The 20,404-nt window shown below is 47.5% G+C and overlaps 1 protein-coding gene across 8 annotated transcripts in view; it reads left to right on the top strand.

Moving 5' to 3' along the window:
• The window catches only part of EML6 (EMAP like 6), a 174,534-nt gene that overhangs the window by 106,244 nt on the left and 47,886 nt on the right, over positions 1-20,404 (top strand). For all 8 annotated transcript variants that reach the window (XR_014218163.1, XM_082217210.1, XM_082217209.1 and 5 more), the window contains 8 exons: positions 105-232; positions 3,193-3,334; positions 5,605-5,757; positions 7,551-7,682; positions 8,484-8,572; positions 9,954-10,130; positions 10,724-10,925; positions 17,316-17,442. Coding sequence is in view for 7 of the 8 variants with exons in the window: in XM_082217210.1 (XP_082073336.1) it covers positions 105-232; positions 3,193-3,334; positions 5,605-5,757; positions 7,551-7,682; positions 8,484-8,572; positions 9,954-10,130; positions 10,724-10,925; positions 17,316-17,442 (1,150 nt within the window). In the remaining variant the exon portion in view is untranslated. The remainder of the gene's footprint in view (positions 1-104; positions 233-3,192; positions 3,335-5,604; positions 5,758-7,550; positions 7,683-8,483; positions 8,573-9,953; positions 10,131-10,723; positions 10,926-17,315; positions 17,443-20,404) is intronic.

Here is a 20,404-nt window from a genome sequence, read left to right as displayed (position 1 = left end):
TACGAAGAGAAAATGAGTCGGGCTGAACCCTGACCAAAGGCACAGTCATCCTTCAAAAAATCTGCACTCTTCTGAACGTTCCTTCCCTCTAATCTAATCTCCAGGGTTGCTGTTGGAAGATAACCCGTCTATTCGTGCCATCACCTTAGGACATGGGCATATACTGGTGGGAACAAAAAACGGGGAGATTCTTGAAATTGATAAAAGCGGCCCCATGACTCTGCTTGTGCAGGTACTATGACTTCCAGCATTTCTACACTTGCTTACTTTCATGTGATCTGAACTTTGGGTTGCTAATTAATCTCCATCTACCTCACTCTCTTTTCCTTTACAGTCAGATTGCTTTGGCTCTTGGTGTGCAGATCAGTTTGTTTTCAGAGTTTATAAGTTGCAAAGTAAAATGTTCCTCAAAATTGCTTTGTTTTGGTGTTGCATGTGTTGACGGTTGCTCAGGTTTTAATCGCAAAAAATATGAGAAATATATGGTACTAGCAATGGACTTAAGGAAGAGGAAAAAATGAGAAAAGAATGATTATGAATAAAACAGCAAGCTTCGTGCACTTTTGAATGGGTGGGGTTTTGTGATTTTGAGAAAAAGGACGGTTGCCTTTTTTGTTGCATTTGGAATCAATCTGAAACAAATGAGACAGTAAATATGAAAGCATCTGCAGTGGTACCTCGAGTTACATATGCTTCAGGTTACAGACGCTTCGGGTTACAGACTCCGCTAACCCAGAAATAGTACCTAGGGTTAAGAACTTTGCTTCAGGATGAGAACAGAAATTGTGCAGTGGCGGAGCGGTGGCAATGGAAGGCCCCATTAGCTAAAGTGGTGCTTCAGGTTAAGAACAGTTTCAGGTTAAGAACAGACCTATGGAACAAATTAAGTTCTTAATCCGAGGTACCACTATAGTATGGTTAAATCAACTAGATTAATATTGTTTATTATAGAATTGGAAAATCAAATACAAGAAGCAAGGCAAAACAAAAACAAAAGCAACACATCAGAATACACAGTTGTTTTTGTGCTTCTCAAGTAGGGATGTGGGGAGAAATTCAATTCAGCACACTTGAAACCAAAGCTACTTAATTTTCACTTTCCAAAACTCCTGGACCGCATTCTGTTTGAAAACCAAGGTACCACTGTATAGAGAACACTCTAGGATGTGTGGCAGAGCAGTTCCTGACCATGTGGCTAGGTCCAGGCAGAAATGTCCTAAATGGTTTATGAAATTATTAAGCCCTCCACCAGTACACAGGTGAGAAAGGAGGAGAATAAATGGGAATTACAGGGACCCTCGTTGCCAGAGGATGAGTAAGCAACACAGTAAAAAAAACACCACAACGCTCTTTCAAAAGTAATCCTAGCTTGGAACTTCCGGGTTGGCGCCATCGCCGAATGGCGGACTCCCTCCGAGCTCCGGAGGGAGTCTGCTCGGCAGGGGCTGGGTCCTACCGCGCCGGCGACGCGGGGACCCTTAGAAACCACGGGAACGGATCCCGTGGACATGGTGACTCGGCTGGCACCGTTATCGCTCTCCCGGCTTGTGAAAGAGCCTTTTTAAAGGCTACGGATCGGGCGCCGGGGAGTAGCGTGGTGCTTTGAGTCCTCCGCTTCCCCTGCCGGGCGCAGCCGCATGCCATTCGGCGGAGAGCGCTGGCTTCTTCCAAAGGAAATTCGGACAATTGATCAACAACCCGTGAGTAATTGGGCAACCGGGTTTAAAAGGAGGAAAAAAGAAAAATTTTTCCGGATTTGGCACGAGCGGGAGGGGATCCAAAAAAGGAAGTCAGTCCCCTCCCTGATTGTAAACATGCTAAAACAAGGACTGAGAAACCAAGATCTATTCAGAAGCTTATTGATGATAAAAATTACCAACTCCACGATGTGAATTATAAGAACTGTGCTGGAGGAGAGGAGTCGAGGGTGAGGAAAAAGCAACCCCCCCCCCTGGGAACCGGGGCGATTCGGACAGCCTGGCGAAGAGAGATGGAGATTTTGACAGCTGTCAAAGGAGCTGTCAAAACTGGAAATTATAAAGAGGACTTTGCTACAAGTTCTTTGCTGGTTAATTTTGTTACAATTTGATATAAATTGGATATAAACTGTCGGGAAAAAGAAACAACAAATTGACTTTTGGATTAGAGGATACAAAGTTATTGTAATCCCTCTAGAGGGGATTCGGGACATTACAAGTGTCGTATGTGGAAAACTACTCTGGGATGTGTAAAGGTCTTATCTCCTGGGAAAGCTGCAGAACTGAAATATTATTTTGTCTACAGAGGTGACTATAACACAATAGAATCTTCCATTGAAGCAAGAAAGGAACTGGACGTAAGTCTGTGTCCCTGAATAACAAACCTCTGTAGAGACGTTAAATTTTGGAACAAGAATGTTTTGACAGCTGAACAAGACAGAAACCTGAGAAACCAAGAAATAAAAGAGTAGATGACTGAATACGACACGGAAAGAATAATGGGAGGAGCAACAAAAGATTAAAGAAAATTATAGGCCTCTATTAGATTGGATTTTCGACGTTAAACATCATTAAGACAATCAAATCCGAAGAAAACAGCATGATGGACTGAGATAAATTTGGCTGTGGACTTAAGATCTCCAGGCCGACAACATACAGACAAATGGACATGGGGAATCAAAACCGGGGAAGGGAGGGGGAACCTTAGAATCCAAAGGCTTTGTAACCAACTTTTTGAATTTCTCTATACTTTCTATCTTATATTCTTTATAACTTTGATACTTTACGTTTCTGTTTTTTCTTTTTTTTTTTAGAAAGGGGGAACTCGTGGAAGAAATGAGAGCGGATCTTGGGGAAAATTTTGTTCTATTATAAGACGAGGAGTGATGCTAAGATGGTGTAAATTTAAATTGGTTTATGAGTATAATATATTAGGTTTAATTGGGGATGAGAACTTGTGGAACCAACTTGGATAAAGGGGAATACAATCGGGAGGGGAAGGAGGAAGTCCCAGAAAGAAGGTTATGAAAAGAAGGGTCTAAGTTAGTTTCTCTTTTTCTTTCTTTCCTTTATCTTTCTTATTTTCCTATTCTGTTATTATTGGAAATTTTAATAAATATGATTAAAAAAAAAAAACAAAAGTAATCCTAGCTTGGAATTGAAGCATAAATGTACATGATTTTCTTTGCAAACCACTCTTTTTCTGTATAAACAGGGGCATATGGAAGGGGAGGTCTGGGGTCTGGCAGCGCATCCCCTCTTGCCTATCTGTGCAACAGTGAGTGATGATAAAACTCTGAGGATCTGGGAACTTTCCTCTCAACACCGTATGCTGGCTGTGAGAAAGCTTAAGAAAGGTAACCTTCCTTTAGTCCTATATATGCTATCAATACAGCACCTTTTTACTATCCTCCTTTGGGTCAGGCCCGACACCACACCCAGCCTTACACCTCACACCTGGAGCTACTACTTTTAGGAACTGCTCAGTTTTACAGCTGTTCGCATGCATAGTTATTCTCCTTCTGGGTAGTTTGTCCATCTTTGGTCCCCACCCTGCACTCAGCTCTCACCTGTGACCCCTAGAAGCTGTCAGCGTGCGACAGCGGCCACACCCCGTGAATGGCTTCGACTGACCGGCTAAACCAGTTGAGGGTTTAAGCTGATGGGTCTCAAACCTTCCGTGAGTTAGGGACTTCCCTTGTATGCAAAGACAGACTCTGGCAGATTGAGCAGACAAGACCAAGAGTGGGTCCTGTCAGGAGTTCAGCCTGCACTCAAGTAGGACCCTGGTAGAGACACATGCCCGACCGGCATGTTCTCTCCCTCCTGGTCCATCGTTTGGGGGCATCAAAAGCTTTCTTCATCCCGAACATCACAGTGACCGATGCCAACCAACACCGGCGCACTTAGGGATCTGCAGAGTTTGCTCATTTTGCGTGACAGAACTCAGCATTTTGGCTAATCTACTTTTATTTACATATAAACGCACACGGAGCACTGCAACATGGCTCCCTCTTTCTCTAGCATCAGACAGCAAAAAGAGAAAGCACAAAGGACAATAGTCCCACTTCATGGAACACAGTAACACAAACATCCTGTCTCCGCCACTTCCCACTCTGTGGAGTCAAAACATATACCGTCATGTGAAAGACAAAAATCCCATGACTACAATCATAGATCAGGAATTCTAACAGGTCCAGTAGTCAAGAGAGCAGTTTCTGCACATGCTGTAGAGGGAAGTAAGAGGCAGATGGAGCTCATCAACCTGGGAAGGTAGCTCATCTAAGAGAAGGCAAACTCTGGTCCTAGACTTCCACTGTCTTGTGGCTTGTATTTGAGAGAAAACCTTGAAACATATTCAGAATGGAGTCCCTAAAATGGTTGGATGGCGCTTCATACATTTCCAAGCACAATTCAAAGTGTTGGTGCTGACCTTTAAAGCCCTAAACGGCCTCGGTCCAGTATACCTGAAGGAGTGTCTCCACCCCCATCGTTCAGCCCGGACACTGAGATCTAGCGCCGAGGGCCTTCTGGTGGTTCCCTCATTGTGAGAAGTGAAGTTACAGAGAACCAGGCAGAGGGCCTTCTTGGTAGTGGCGCCCACCCTGTGGAACACCCTCCCATCAAATGTCAAGGCAATAAGCAATTATCTTTAAAAGACATCTGAAGGCAGCCCTGTTTAGGGAAGTTTTAAATGTTTAATGCTGTATTGTTTTTAACACTCGATTGGGAGCCACCCAGAGTGGCTGGGGAAACTCAGCCAGATGGGCAGGGTATAAAAAATAGATGATGATGATGATGTGATGATGATGATGATGATGATGATGATGATGATTTATTCCAGCAACTCCTGCAGGCAAGCTGGTTCAAAGCATATTGCTCTGCTTTCCTTTGGACCACATCAGCGAGGCTGAGCAGGAGGTCTTGTTGCCTGGGCAGCCCAGGACCTCCATACATACTGCCAAGGCTTGCACCCGAGTTGGTCACTTCGGTGCTGCTAGCGCAGCGGTTTGATTTCACCCCCAGCGGTGCACTCCATTATCTCTCAAGTCAGATGCATGCCAACAACAACATGCATAGTTATTAGGGACACAGGAAGCTTTCCGACACTGCGTCAAAATTTTGGTTCTTCTAGCTCAGTGTTGTCTACACTGACTGGCAGCAGCTCTCCAGGTTTTCAGGCAGGCCTACCTAGAGTTGTCAGGGATTGACCTTTTGCATGGAAAACAAATGATCTACCACTGAGCTGCAGCCCTTCCCCTAAGACACTGGCTAATTCTAAGATGCTGATTACCGTATTTTTTGCTCTATAAGACTCACTTTTTCCCTCCTAAAAAGTAAGGGGAAATGTGTGTGCATCTTATGGAGCGAATGCAGGCTGTGCAGCTATCCTAGAAGCCAGAACAGCAAGAGGGATTGCTGCTTTCACTGCGCAGCGATCCCTCTTGCTGTTCTAGCTTCTGAGATTTAGAATATTTTTTTTCTTGTTTTCCTCCTCCAAAAACTAGGTGCGTCTTGTGGTCAGGTGCATCTTATAGAGCGAAAAATACGGTAATCTGCATTGACTGCTGCCTTCCTTGGCATCGAAGCGCTAAACAGAAACTCTCTCTAAATGTCTTTTTTCCAGGAGGACGGTGCTGTGCCTTCTCCCCCGATGGGAAAGCCTTGGCTGTCGGGTTGAACGACGGGAGTTTTCTGGTAGTGAATGCTGATACCGTAGAAGATATGCTTTCCTTCCATCACAGAAAGGAAATGATCTCTGACATCAAATTTTCCCGAGGTGCAGAAGAAATAACTTCTTAATGAAAGGCTTTTTACCATACAGTGTTACAAAATACCGAGTTTAGCCAATTATTTTCCTCTTTGGGTTTCTATGAAAATTGGGAAAAATTGAAAACTGCACCATCCTTGTTCAAGAGAGACGTAGCAGCAGACTTTGGGGAACCCAAAGATTTGCAGAAATGCAAAAAGTCTTTAGGGGAAAATCCTAGTGTAGTGTAGTAGTTAAGAGCGGTAGATTCGTAATCTGGGGAACCGGATTCGTGTCTCCGCTCCTCCACATGCAGCTGCTGGGTGACCTTGGGCCAGTCACACTTCTCTGAAGTCTCTCAGCCCCACTCACCTCACAGAGTGTTTGTTGTGGGGGAGGAAGGGAATGGAGAATGTTAGCCGCTTTGAGACTCCTGAAGGGGAGTGAAAGGCGGGATATCAAATCCAAACTCTTCTTGTCCTTTTTCTAATGAGAAATGACTGTGCTTAGAACACTGACTGACTGGAGGCAGTGAACAGAATGGAGTGTATTAGAAAAGGGCATGACTGGCTGGGACCCTGAACAGAACACTCCATGCTGCAACATTTTATTGCAGGTCCCGCTTGTTCCTCCAGCAGGTAGACCACAGGCCACATCCTATTTCTCAGACTTCTCCAGCAGTTAACTCTTCCCCTCTATGCTTTATTGTCCCCGATGTTTTCTCTGCAGTTTGTAGTGACGGGTGACATCTCAGTTCCTCCCAACTGTCACGTTTCCTTGTAATAAAACATGCACACGCATAATGTTGCAAGGAAACTGCTGTCAGCATGAAGTGAAACTTGCATGTGAAAGACTCTGGTGCAGTGGGTGGGAGGGGTATATGAATTATTATTATTATTTACAAAGCCCTAAAGAGCCTCGGTCCTGTATACCCGAAGGAGCGTCTCCACCCCCATCATCCAGCCTGGACACTGACGTTGCTGGTGTTAAATGGGGAGGTTTGTCTGAAGGAGTGTCTCCACCCCATCGTTCTGCCCGGACACTGAGGTCCAGCGCCGAGGGCCTTCTGGCGGTTCCCTCACTGCGAGAAGTGAGGTTACAGGGAACCAGGCAGAGGGCCTTCTCAGTAGTGGCACCCGCCCTGTGGAACGCCCTCCCAGCAGATGTCAAGGCGATAAACAACTATTTTACTTTTAAAAGACAACTGAAGGCAGCCCTGTTTAGGGAAGTTTTTAATGTCTGATGCTGTATTGTTTTTAATATTCAGTTGGAAGCCACCCAGAGTGGCTGGGGAGACTCAGCCAGATGGGCAGGGTATAAATAATAAATTATTATTATTACAATGTAGTACATTTGTATACCGCCCTTCATCCAGATCGCAGGGTGGTTTGCAGCATAAAAATACAAAACGAAAACAAACTGAGTACCACTGCATAACCTTTACCATGTTCTTTCCTTTTGCTTGCTACTTTTCCATTACAGTGGTATCTTGGTTCTCGAGCTTAATCCGTTCCGGTAGTCCGTTCGACTCCTGAAACCGTTTGACAACCAAGGCGCAGCTTCTGATTGGCTGCAGGAGCTTCTGCACTCAAGCAGAACCTGCATCAGACGTTTGGCTTCCGAAAAACGTTCACAAACCAGAACACTTCCAGGTTTGCGGGATTCAGGAGCCGATCTGTTCGGCAACTAAGTCATTTGAGAACCAAAGGTACCACTGTGTTTTATAACTCAGCAACATTCCCCCATGCTTCTGCAATGGAAATAAAAAGAAAACCACAGTTAATACCATGCCATAATTTACTTGAATATTCTTTCTTTTACAGATGCAGGGAAATACCTGGCAGTGGCTTCCCATGATAATTTTGTAGATATTTACAATGTGCTTACCAGCAAAAGAGTTGGCATCTGCAAAGGCGCGTCCAGCTACGTCACGCACATTGACTGGGATTCAAGAGGTAAAAAACCTTGAATATGTGTCCTAGCCTGGTCTCCAGTGAAACAGATTTCGAAGTTCTTTTTGACATGCTACAAAACATGTGTCTCCTGGAAATCAAAATATCCAGACAACCTCAACATTATATTACATATTTCAACATGAGCCAAGTGCATTTTGACACCAGGGCCTAAAATAACATTTAAAACAAACAAAAATATGTCTATTGGGTAAAACACTTCAGATGAGGGAGGTGAAACGGTTACTTCAAATCTACATTTTAAGCAGCCAAATCATTATTCATCATTATTATTCATCAATGCAAGCTTTCCCTGGCCAATTAACACCACCTACAGACTCAGAGTGTGTGTTATATAAACTGGGCACAATTCAGCTAGTGATGTCAATGGAAAAGTTAATGCAGAACTGCTGTCGGAATGTGGGCGGAGGTTTTTTGGTGACCTCACAGCAGGGCAGCCAATCAGCAGCTTGTGCACCTGACTTCCGCTACAAACTTGTAGGGCAGTTTCTCCCCAAAGTTCTACTCTGAAGACGAATGGTATATTTAGATGGAATGCTTTGAGAAAGCTTTCTGGGCCTCTCCCCTCCTCTAAAATCTTACACCTGTCCTCGCTCTTAGTGCAATCCAGAGGTAATTTCCCCCCTGATGAAGAATACAGTTATTTTTGTAAGTGCTGAATAACTAGGTTTTAGTTCTTTGTCACAACAAACCATGAAGGGAATTTACCCTTCTTTGTCAAACCATATCTTAATTTAATATTGAGAGAGCCTTGTCACAATATCCTCTTTCTTTTTGATCAAGGGAAGCTATTGCAAGTCAATTCTGGTGCCAAAGAACAATTCTTTTTTGAAGCTCCGAGAGGAAAGAGGCATGTTATAAGATCCACCGAGGTAGGAATGTAAGAGATGGTGGAATATGTCATGAACTGAACTTTCAAAGTTTTATATATTATTGTTGTTGCTTCCTTGCTCTCCAATAGAATAAGAGCATAGCGTACAGCTTGGTTTGCAGAGTTTCCTATTTGCCTTCGCCAAAGCTATCTTGTGATCAGCCTTGTCCTCTGAGCTGTCTTATACTGTACTAGCCTCCAGAAGATTTCGACTACAACTCCCAGCAGTGCCACCTGAATTTGGTTTTTGCCAGTTTTCTTATGAACTGACCGGATCTGCAAAACCTAGACTAATGTGTGAAATGAAAGGAATGCAACTTTCCTTCAGGTTTCATACTTCTTTGGATTTTACAGTGCAGTTCTTGTCCCAAAAACATATCCAAATTTGTATTTTGGGGTGGGGGGTGGGGGAAGGTATAACTTTTGAAATGTGTATATTGTGAGAAATACTTTAGAAATCAAAATATTTTTGAGGAAATGCCTAGGGAGAAACAGTGATTCAAACAAAACTTGGTGAACTTGATCTAGTAATGCAATGAGAAATTTCTTTGTGAAATGACCCCTCTCCCAATTGTATTCCTCTGAATTATTTTGCTGATTCTTTGTTTACTTGAGTGTAAGTCTAACTTCACTCAGTGGGAAATATTTCTCAGTAGGCTCGTGTGGGTGTGCACTTTCAGACAACCTGTTTAAAAATAATAAAATAATAATAATAATAGTTGTTGCTTCTGTTGCTGCTGTTGTTCTTATAATATTTGTATGACATTCATTGTGATTGGTTTGCCCAAAATTGGTAGGGAGGTTAGATGAGATTGACTATTTATTGAGTATCATTCCAATTGGTTTGTGGGGAGGTTAGACAATGCTGTATCAAGCAATTATCATCCCACACTTTCCAGGGCATTTTCCCATCAGTTTCCTGGTCGCAAAAAGTCCAGTTTGGAGAGGAAGTGGGTTTGTTGCGCAAGAGCTGCAAATCAACAATCCCGCATTGTGAATTGGAATCCCATCAGAAAATAGCCTGGAAGCACCTGCAACGTCTGGTTCCTTCCTCCATCTCCCATATCATGTATTTTTAACCTTTGGTTCTGCTTTGAAATAAGGAATCTTTGGGTTTCTTGCAAGACGTGAGCTTAGTAGTTCAAGTTTTAAAAATAGGGTCGCATGGAACAGCACACAGTGATTTTGTGTTTTTAATGAGCCTGCTGCAATCACTGCCCTTTATTTGAGGCACATTTAACTGCACTACATCTTTGGAACAAAATGAGCAGCTGGAGGAACAATTCGCCCACTCTGTAAAAGTGTATGCTGCAAGAATCAATTCCCTAGAGGATGTGAGCTGCTCTTACATTGATGGATTCCATATATATATATCTTTTCAGATTGAGAAGATCGAGTGGGACACGTGGACGTGTGTCCTTGGTCCTACCTGCGAAGGGATTTGGCCAATGCACAGCGACGTCACTGTTATCAACGCGGCTTCTCTCACCAAAGACCGCACGCTCTTAGCTACAGGGGATGATTTTGGGTTCGTAAAGCTCTTCAGATACCCAGTCAAGGTAATGTACAATACAGCTCAGGTTTTGAACTCTTTATACACATTTCACCACAGTTCAAGAAGGACACTGACAAACTGGAACGTGTCCAGAGGAGGGCAACCAAAATGGTCAAAGGCCTGGAAACGATGCCTTATGAGGAACGGCTAAGGGAGCTGGGCATGTTTAGCCTGGAGAAGAGGAGGTTAAGGGGTGATATGATAGCCATGTTCAAATATATAAAAGGATGTCACATAGAGGAGGGAGAAAGGTTGTTTTCTGCTGCTCCAGAGAAGCGGACACGGAGCAATGGATCCAAACTACAAGAAAGAAGATTCCACCTAAACATTAGGAAGAACTTCCTGACAGTAAGAGCTGTTCGACAGTGGAATTTGCTGCCAAGGAGTGTGGTGGAGTCTCCTACTTTGGAGGTCTTTAAGCAGAGGCTTGACAACCATAGGTCAGGAGTGCTCTGATGGTGTTTCCTGCTTGGCAGGGGGTTGGACTCGATGGCCCTTGTGGTCTCTTTCAACTCTATGATTCTATGAAATGGAGGCATCGTGTGTTTTAAGGGAAGATGGGAAATAAGCAGAAGGAATCCTCTTGGTTTCTTGCAGGGTCAGCACGCTAAGTTCAAGAAGTACGTGGGGCACAGCGCCCATGTGACTAATGCCCGCTGGTTACACAATGACTCTGTGCTTCTGACGGTGGGAGGAGCCGACACTGCTCTGATGATCTGGACTCGAGAATTTGTGGGCACCCAAGAAAGCAAACTAGTGGACAGCGAGGAGTCGGACACGGATGCCGAAGAGGATGGAGGTAACGTTGCCTATGTTTTTTTTATTTGTTACACTTCCAAACTTCACGCCATGCATCCATACAGGAGCAGTTGAGACCAGATTTATGGGGTTTTTGTTCACTTAAGAGTCATTCCACACATTATGCAGGAAGAGGAGAAGGTGGCATATAAACTAGGCCTTCTTAGGTGAGCAACGAGATGCCATATTTTTGAATGCTTCCCCGTGAAAATAAAAACCTCTTTGTGTAATAAGCTAGCATATCAGGGCGAGGGCTGTGTGTCACCTTTCTGCTAGTTTACTACAGTGGTGCCCCGCAAGACGAACGCCTCGCAAGACGGAAAACCCGCTAGACGAAAGGGTTTTCCGTTTTGGAGACGCTTCGCAAAACGAATTTCCCTATGGGCTTCCTTCGCAAGACGAAAGCCCATAGGGAAATCTCCGGGACAGCTGGGAAGCGCAGCACGTCTTCCCCACTGTCCTCGGACCTCCTCCGAAGCCTGGCGGGGGGGGCGGAGAGACCTCCTCCCGCCGCCAGGCTTTGGAAGGCTGCTCCGAAGCCTGGGGGGGGCGGAGAGGTTTTTTTAAAACTCCGGGACAGCGGAGGACTTCTCCGCTGTCTGGGGCGATTTTAAAATGCTGGCGGGCGGCAGCGCTGCCGCCCGCCAGCATTTTAAAATCGCCCCGGACAGCAGAGAAGTCCCCTGCTGTCCCGAGGTTTTTAAAAATGCTGGCATCTTCCCCACTGTTCCCGGACATCTTTTGAAGCAAGGGGCGGCAACGCGGAGGAGCGATCTTCTCCCCTCCGCCCCTTGCTTCAAAAGAGGGGACAGAGGGGAAGGCGCGCGTGCCTGCCCCTTTCTCCCCGGACCCCTTTTGAAGCAAGGGGCAGCAACGGAGAGAAGCGATCTTCTCCCCTCCGCCCCTTGCTTCAAAAGAGGGGACAGAGGGAAAGGCGCGCGCGCCTGCCCCTCTCTCCCCGGACCCCTTTTGAAGCAAGGGGCAGCAACGGGGAGAAGCGATCTTCTCCCCTCCGCCCCTTGCTTCAAAAGAGGGGACAGAGGGGAAGGCGCGCGCGCCTGCCCCTCTCTCCCCGGACCCCTTTTGAAGCAAGGGGCAGCAACGGGGAGCAGCGATCTTCTCCCCTCCGCCCCTTGCTTCAAAAGAGGGGACAGAGGGGAAGGCGCGCGCGCCTGCCCCTTTCTCCCCGGACCCCTTTTGAAGCAAGGGGCAGCAACGGGGAGAAGCGATCTTCTCCCCTCCGCCCCTTGCTTCAAAAGAGGGGACAGATGGAAAGGCGCGCGCGCCTGCCCCTCTCTCCCCGGACCCCTTTTGAAGCAAGGGGCAGCAACGGGGAGAAGCGATCTTCTCCCCTCCGCCCCTTGCTTCAAAAGAGGGGACAGAGGGGAAGGCGCGCGCGCCTGCCCCTCTCTCCCCGGACCCCTTTTGAAGCAAGGGGCAGCAACGGGGAGAAGCGATCTTCTCCCCTCCGCCCCTTGCTTCAAAAGAGGGGACAGAGGGAAAGGCGCGCGCGCCTGCCCCTCTCTCCCCGGACCCCTTTTGAAGCAAGGGGCAGCAACGGGGAGAAGCGATCTTCTCCCCTTCGCCCCTTGCTTCAAAAGAGGGGACAGAGGGGAAGGCGCGCGTGCCTGCCCCTTTCTCCCCGGACCCCTTTTGAAGCAAGGGGCAGCAACGGAGAGAAGCGATCTTCTCCCCTCCGCCCCTTGCTTCAAAAGAGGGGACAGAGGGAAAGGCGCGCGCGCCTGCCCCTCTCTCCCCGGACCCCTTTTGAAGCAAGGGGCAGCAACGGGGAGAAGCGATCTTCTCCCCTCCGCCCCTTGCTTCAAAAGAGGGGACAGAGGGGAAGGCGCGCGCGCCTGCCCCTCTCTCCCCGGACCCCTTTTGAAGCAAGGGGCAGCAACGGGGAGCAGCGATCTTCTCCCCTCCGCCCCTTGCTTCAAAAGAGGGGACAGAGGGGAAGGCGCGCGCGCCTGCCCCTTTCTCCCCGGACCCCTTTTGAAGCAAGGGGCAGCAACGGGGAGAAGCGATCTTCTCCCCTCCGCCCCTTGCTTCAAAAGAGGGGACAGATGGAAAGGCGCGCGCGCCTGCCCCTCTCTCCCCGGACCCCTTTTGAAGCAAGGGGCAGCAACGGGGAGAAGCGATCTTCTCCCCTCCGCCCCTTGCTTCAAAAGAGGGGACAGAGGGGAAGGCGCGCGCGCCTGCCCCTCTCTCCCCGGACCCCTTTTGAAGCAAGGGGCAGCAACGGGGAGAAGCGATCTTCTCCCCTCCGCCCCTTGCTTCAAAAGAGGGGACAGAGGGAAAGGCGCGCGCGCCTGCCCCTCTCTCCCCGGACCCCTTTTGAAGCAAGGGGCAGCAACGGGGAGAAGCGATCTTCTCCCCTTCGCCCCTTGCTTCAAAAGAGGGGACAGAGGGGAAGGCGCGCCTTCCCCTCTGTCCCCGGAGATTGCGGGGGAGGCAACGGGGAGAAGCAATCTTCTCCCCGCTGCCCCTTGCTTTAAAACAGGTCCGGGGACAGAGGAGAAGGCGCGCGGCGCTTCCCCTCTGTCCCCGACGGTCTCCTTAGGAACGCATTGATTGATTTTCAATGCATTCCTATGGGAAACTGTGCTTTGCAAGACGAAAAACTCGCAAGACGACAAAACTTGCGGAACGAATTAATTTCGTCTTGCGAGGCACCACTGTACTTGCAGGAAGGTCCCCCCCCCCCAAATTTGGAGCAGCATTTAAAGGTATGTTGGCCCAGCCCTTCATTCTAAAATGGCACAGCCCAGAATTGTCCCAACTCGTCCTGGGTTGTGTGTAAATGGGCAAGAGACAAGAAGAAGATGATCAGTCAGTGCTGTACTATCAAGTTTGCTAAATAAGTTAATCAGAGAGGACCTTGTGTCAGGAGCTCAGCCTACACTCGAGTAGGACCCTGGCAGAGACACATGCCCGACTGGCATGTTCCCTCCCTCCTGGGCAATCGTTCGGGAGCTTCATAATCTTTCTTCAGCCCAAACATCACAGCAACCGATGCCAACAGACATTGGCACACTTAAGGATCCGCAGAGTCTTCGCAGTTGCGTAACAGACCTCAGCAACTCAGCATTTTGGCTAATCTACTTTATTTACATATAAACACACATGGAGCCCTGCAACACAGCTCCCTCTCTCTCTAGCATCAGACAGCAAAGGGGGGGGGGACAAAGGACAATAGTCCCACTTCATGGAACACAGTAACCCAAACATCCTGTCTCCATCACTTCCCACTCTGTGGAGTCAAAACATATACTGTCATGCGAAAGACAAAAATCCCATGACTGCAATCATGGAGCAGGAATTCTAACACCTTGGACCACCCTAATATTTACAAGTTTTAAACTGTCATGGCATTGGCCATGGGCACCCTGTTTTTTTTTTTTTTCCTTAGATGATGAGGAAGCATGCTTTGTGCTTAATAATAATAATAATAATAATAATAATAATAAATTTTATTTATATCCCGCCCTCCCCAGCCGAAGCCGGGCTCAGGGCGGCTAACAACACTAAAATAGTGCAACATTATAAAAACATCATAAGAATTAATTAAAATCAGAATTGATGGCAACCATAAACTAAAGTATTGTAAGGATTGCCAAAGGAGGGAGTCAGGCTGTGCCCTAACCAAAGGCCTGGTGGAACAGCTCTGTCTTGCAGGCCCTGCGGAAAGATGTCAAGTCCTGCAGGGCCCTTGTCTCTTGTGACAGAGCGTTCCACCAGGTTGGAGCCGCAGCCGAAAAAGCCCTGGCTCTAGTTGAGGCCAGCCTAACCTCTCTGAGGCCTGGGACCTTCAAGATGTTTTTATTTGAGGACCGTAAGTTCCTCTGTGGGGCATACCAGGAGAGGCGGTCCCGTAGATACGAGGGTCCTAGGCCGTATAGGGCTTTGAAGGTTAAAACCAGCACCTTAAACCTGATCCTGTACTCCACCGGGAGCCAGTGCAGCTGGTACAGCACCGGATGAATGTGATCTCGCAGCGAGGACCCCGTAAGGAGTCTCGCTGCGGCATTCTGCACCCGCTGGAGTTTCTGGGTCAGTCTCAAGGGCAGCCCCACGTAGAGCGAGTTACAATAATCCAGTCTGGAGGTGACCGTCGCATGGATCACAGTGGCTAGGTCAGGGCGAGAGAGGTAAGGGGCCAACTGCTTAGCTTGGCGGAGATGAAAAAATGCCACCTTTGTTATAGCTGTAATCTGCGCCTCCATAGAGAGGGAGGTATCGAAGATTACACCCAAACTCTTGACGGACGGAGCTGGCACTAATTGCACCCCCGCAAGAGATGGGAGTTGCCCCCTCAATCCCATATCGTCCCGTCCCAGCCAGAGGACCTCTGTCTTCGAAGGATTTAACTTCAACCGGCTCCCACGTAACCATCCAGCCACAGCTTCCAAGCATCTGATCAGTGTGTCTGGGGCCGAGTCAGGATGGCCATCCATCAACAGATAGAGTTGGGTGTCATCAGCATACTGATGGCAGCCCAGCCCAAAACTCCGGACAAGCTGGGCGAGGGGGCGCATAAAGATGTTAAAAAGCATCGGGGAGAGAATCGCACCCTGAGGCACTCCACACACCAAGGAGTGGCGGGATGACAGTTCCCCCCCAAGCGCCACCCTCTGTCCCCGACCAGAGAGAAACGAGCGCAGCCATTGAAGGACTGTGCCCTGGATCCCCACGTCGGCGAGGCGGTGGTCCAGAAGTTCGTGATCGACCATGTCGAAAGCTGCTGACAGATCTAGAAGAATCAGCAGCCCCGACCCTCCTCGATCCAGCTGTCTACAAAGATAAACTGTTAGGGCGACCAGAGCCGTCTCGGTCCCATGACCAGCGCGGAAGCCGGACTGGAATGGATCCAGAGCCGATGTTTCATCCAGAAACCTACCAAGCTGTTCAGCAACCGCTCTCTCAATCACCTTACCCAGGAATGGAAGATTCGAAACTGGGCGGTAATTGGATAGATCTAAGGGATCTAATGATGTTTTCTTTAAGAGCGGACGCACCACTGCCTCCTTCAGTTCCCCTGGGAATGTCCCGGTGCCAAGGGACAAATTGATGATATCCCCCAGGGGGGCCCGCACCTCGTCTGGACATGCTCTAATCAGCCAAGACGGGCACGGGTCGAGAGGACAAGTGGTGGGCTTTCCAGCTCGGAGGAGTCTGTCCACATCGGCTGGGGATATCCGGTCAAAGTGGTCCAGTACTGGACCCGAGGACAGTCGAGGGGCCTCCAGTTCCTTTATTGTATCCAAATTGGCAGGGAGGTCATGGCGGAGCGACAGGACCTTCTCCGCAAAAAAGCTCGCAAATGCCTCACAGCTGTGTGTCGAATTGTTATTTAAATTTGGCTGTCCTTCGAGGGACGTTAAAGACCGAATTATACTAAATAATTGTGCTGGGCGAGAGCTAGCGGATGCAATGGAGGCCGAGAAGTAGGACTTCTTAGCGGCCTTCACTGCCATCTCGTAGGTTTTCATAAAAACCCTATAAGATGTTCTTGAGGCTCCGTCACGGGCACCCCGCCATACTTGCTCTAGCCGTCTGAGGTCCCGCTTCATTTTCCGGAGCTCCTCAGTAAACCAGGGAGCCCGGTTTCTGCGGGGTCGCAGAGGGCGCTTAGGTGCGATCTCATTGATGGCTGCCAGGAGCTGGGTATTCCAGCCCTCAACAAGCTCAGTCAATGAGTCGCCAGGGGGAGAAAGGTCCCGCAAGGCTTGGCGGAATCTATCAGGGTCCATCAGCCTCCGCGGGCGAGCCCAAATCGGCTCACCACCTAAGCAGGGTGGGGGTGGAACATCGATCCTGGCTTTCATAGCAGAGTGATCAGACCATGGCACCTTCATCGAAGGAAACATGATCACATCTATACCAGCGCCAAAGATCAGATCCAGCGTGTGGCCTGCTTGATGTGTGGGGCCCGAAACAAACTGGGAGAGCCCTAGTGTCGCCATGGAAGACACCAGGTCCAGAGCCTGTGAGGAGGGAGTGGCATCAGCATGGATGTTGAAGTCCCCCAATACCAATAGGTTAGGGAACTCCAAGGCCCAGCCGGCCACCGCCTCCAGCAGGCCTGACAGGGTGGCTGCTGGTGCGCTAGGTGGCCGGTACACCAGCCAGACAGCCAAGCTCACCTCGGAGCCCCACACTAGGCCAACACATTCAATGCCGGGGATCGATGGCGGTGGTAGAGCCCTGAAAGAACAATCTTCCCGGATTAATAATGCCACCCCTCCCCCCCGGCCCACAGTCCGTGACTGGTGGAGGACGGAGCGCACCAGTCCGTGACTGGTGGATGAACCAAGCGCACGTTGATTTCTATGCTACGATATTGCAAGCACCTAAACAAGTGTCGCGTTCCATTTTGCATCCATCAAAGGTTATGACAGTGACGTTGCAAGAGAAAAAGCGATTGACTACACCACGAAGATCTACGCCGTGAGCATCCGAGAGATGGAGGGCACAAAACCGCACCAGCAGCTGAAGGAGGTTTCCGTGGAGGAAAGGTATGGCAATGGGGAGGCGCTCAGTTACTTTTCTTCGTTGTTCCATCAAGGGGCCTGCTGTTCCAAAACCTACATTGAAACATCCACATTACTCTGCAAACTAATGCACTTCCTCTTTGCAATGAAACATGTTTATTTCAAGGTGTTATATTGCAATCATCCATTTTTTAAAAGTTCTTCTGCGTATACTTTAAAGTTCACTGTGGGTGCTGATATGTATTGCGTTTTTAAATCTACAGCTCATCTCCCTTATTTGGATGCTGCCATATCTACCAATTCTAAATTCTAGCTTTTCTACCTATTGTGCTGAAATAATGTATTCCAGGTACCACCAATCTCTATTGTCCATGTAACTGGGAATTCTACTATGTACTTCTTTCAGATGGAAGTGGAAAAGAAAAAACCTTTCCCCATGGTTCTGGGTTTGCATTTGGGGTAGTATTTTTTCTTTTATTAAAAAAAAAAAAAAACAACTTTCAGCAGTTGTAGTTACATTGCAGATCTTTTCATCAACTCGCAAAGTTTATGGTTCTCCCTTAGTGTGGCTGCCAGAGTTTGGCCTGGCAACTTTGCCTATTATTTTAATAGCTTGGGAAATCAAGACGCTATTCAGGAGACATGCCTCTACTCCAGCAGCCCATTCTGCTACCTTCCTTTCTCCACAATCTGTGTAGCAGAACAGGAGCCCCGCTTGCTACAGGAGGCAGGGGCAGGGGGCAGGATGGTTTGAAGGATAAAATGAACTATAGAAGTAATGCATATAAAAATAGCATGAAGCTGATAAAACAAAACTTGCTGTCTCTGGGTCAAGAGCTGGCCATCTTATCTGCTAGGTCCAATTCTTATGTTATCTTTTTTTAAAAAACCACTTTTTATTAGTTTTCCAATATACCCCCAATAATAGCCAAATTATAAGAATAACAATTCCCAAATTATACAATTATCAAACTGCCAATTGTCTTCCAATTAATACATTTTAGTTAAAGTGGTTCCCGCATGGTGGTTTGGGTGCATTTCCGATCTTATATCACTGTGTTCCATAATCTTAATTAATGTCAGTTGCATTTCAGTTATAATAAGAATCCTTTAGTCAGCAGCTACATAATTAATGATTCCATTCATGTTGTTATAATATATAAATTTATAAAGCTTCAGGTGAGGAACTCAGACTTTTATCTTTTTTCTGCCCTGCGTGTGAAAACTCTTATGTCCATGGATATTCCTTCTGTCCATATATGGTGTCGTCTCTGTTACTTCCCAGCTGTTGTTCTCTCCCATTGTGACTTCAGGCGGAACTGAATCTTGAAGTTTCTCAGAGGTCTTATCTCTCCATTCCTAGCTTTGATGTCTCAGAACAGGCAACAGTCTGGTAGAAACCATTCTGTCTCACTAGTAAAACATGTCACAGATCTTTGCCATTTACCCCTCAGCCTAGGAAAAGGTGGGCAGTTTTTGAACCCGCTGAAGATTTAATATTCCTTTCCAACACTCAGAATCTCTGCAGCATTCTTATCACAGCCCCCAGATTCTTTTCCTTCCAGCTAGAGATTTATGGCCCAATTAAACTATGTTTTAGATTACATTCCATCAGTAACGCAAACAAATCTCAGTCTCTTTTTCCTGTCTGTTGTTTTTAAGCAGAGGTGAGGGGAATTACTCTGTCTTTCCAACACAGTCATATTTGAGCTTCCCCTCACCCTCCTTTCTTCATTTCAGATCACACATAGTTTCTATCTCTGCTTGTTAATAACAATATTACTCCAACGTCCCTTCCTCACTTGTAAATATCTTTTTGTCTTGCATTCTGGGGAGGGTCGCTGAATCATAAATATATAAAAGAAACTTAGAATAAACAAACTGTGTGCTTCCCTCTCCCCAACCGGCTCTCACACTGAAGAAAATATTATCTCAATTCAAACCTTTGATCCATGTAGCTGATATGTTCCACAGTATGTTGTTGCAGCCCTTTTCCATCACGCGCTGGTACTTTAAAGTCAATTAAAAATCCAATTAAACAGAGAACCTCTGCTTCTTAATGACGGCGTAGGAGAGTTTTCGCCAGGCAAATTGCTTTTGCACTCAGCGCCTCCCTGCCTCCTGCATTCCATTCCAGAGCGAGAGCCAGGTACCGATACGAACTGTGAGTGAAGCCTATTGCCCCAATCCCTGGGGGGAATTTGCAATTATGATTTGCCCTCTGTCATCCTTGTTTTTCATTCGCCAATGATCCCCCACTGTCGTGGGGGCTGCCTCCATTAAGGTAGGATGGACCGGAAGCCCAATTCTTACGTTATCCAAGAGGCATGGGTACTGATTGCATCCTCAAACAGTGACTGTACCTCATCAGTTTCACATAAGGATGGCATTTATTCAAGGGAGGCATGGCGTCCTGCCTCAGCTTCCCTTACATGGGTTGCACAGCAGCAATGGTAGGCTCCGGCAAACTCTCGTGCGATTTTGGTGAGATCTCAGAATATTTTGGTGAAATTTCATTGGAAGCCAGCGCTGTTGCTGGAGCCACATCTCCACTGGTGGTGGAGGTGGCAGGGTGCCTGCGTAGGTGCTGCCCCTTGGGCTTCTGCCACCTGAGGCAGCTTCCTCCCTCTGCCTCACGAGTGGGCTGGCTCTGCATGTTATCTCTTGCTGCCACTATGTGAAAGCCTTGTCAGCGAGCAAGACCACATTTCAAGCCTGATCTTGAAATCCCTCTCCATGTGAGACTAAATGTGTTGGGAGACCAGAATGTCTAAAAGAACTGCCTCTGGATGTTATCATTCCCTCTCCATTTCGGAATATCCCTGCTATGAGAAAATCAGGATTGAGGGAGGGGGACGAGTGGGAAGGCTGTGATTTGGAGGAGAACGTCATATGTGCAATGGAGAATTAATGGGAGGTACAGGAAGATTGCTGTCTGCATTAAAAAACAGTATGGATGCGAGTGCATTTTCCTTTCAGATTCTGT

This window comes from Podarcis vaucheri, assembly GCF_965113315.1.
Source record: "Podarcis vaucheri genome assembly, chromosome: 3".
Classification (NCBI taxonomy): Eukaryota; Metazoa; Chordata; class Lepidosauria; order Squamata; family Lacertidae; genus Podarcis; species Podarcis vaucheri.
The sequence above is the reverse complement of the archived record's forward strand: the minus strand, read 5'-3'. Positions and strand labels throughout refer to the sequence as shown.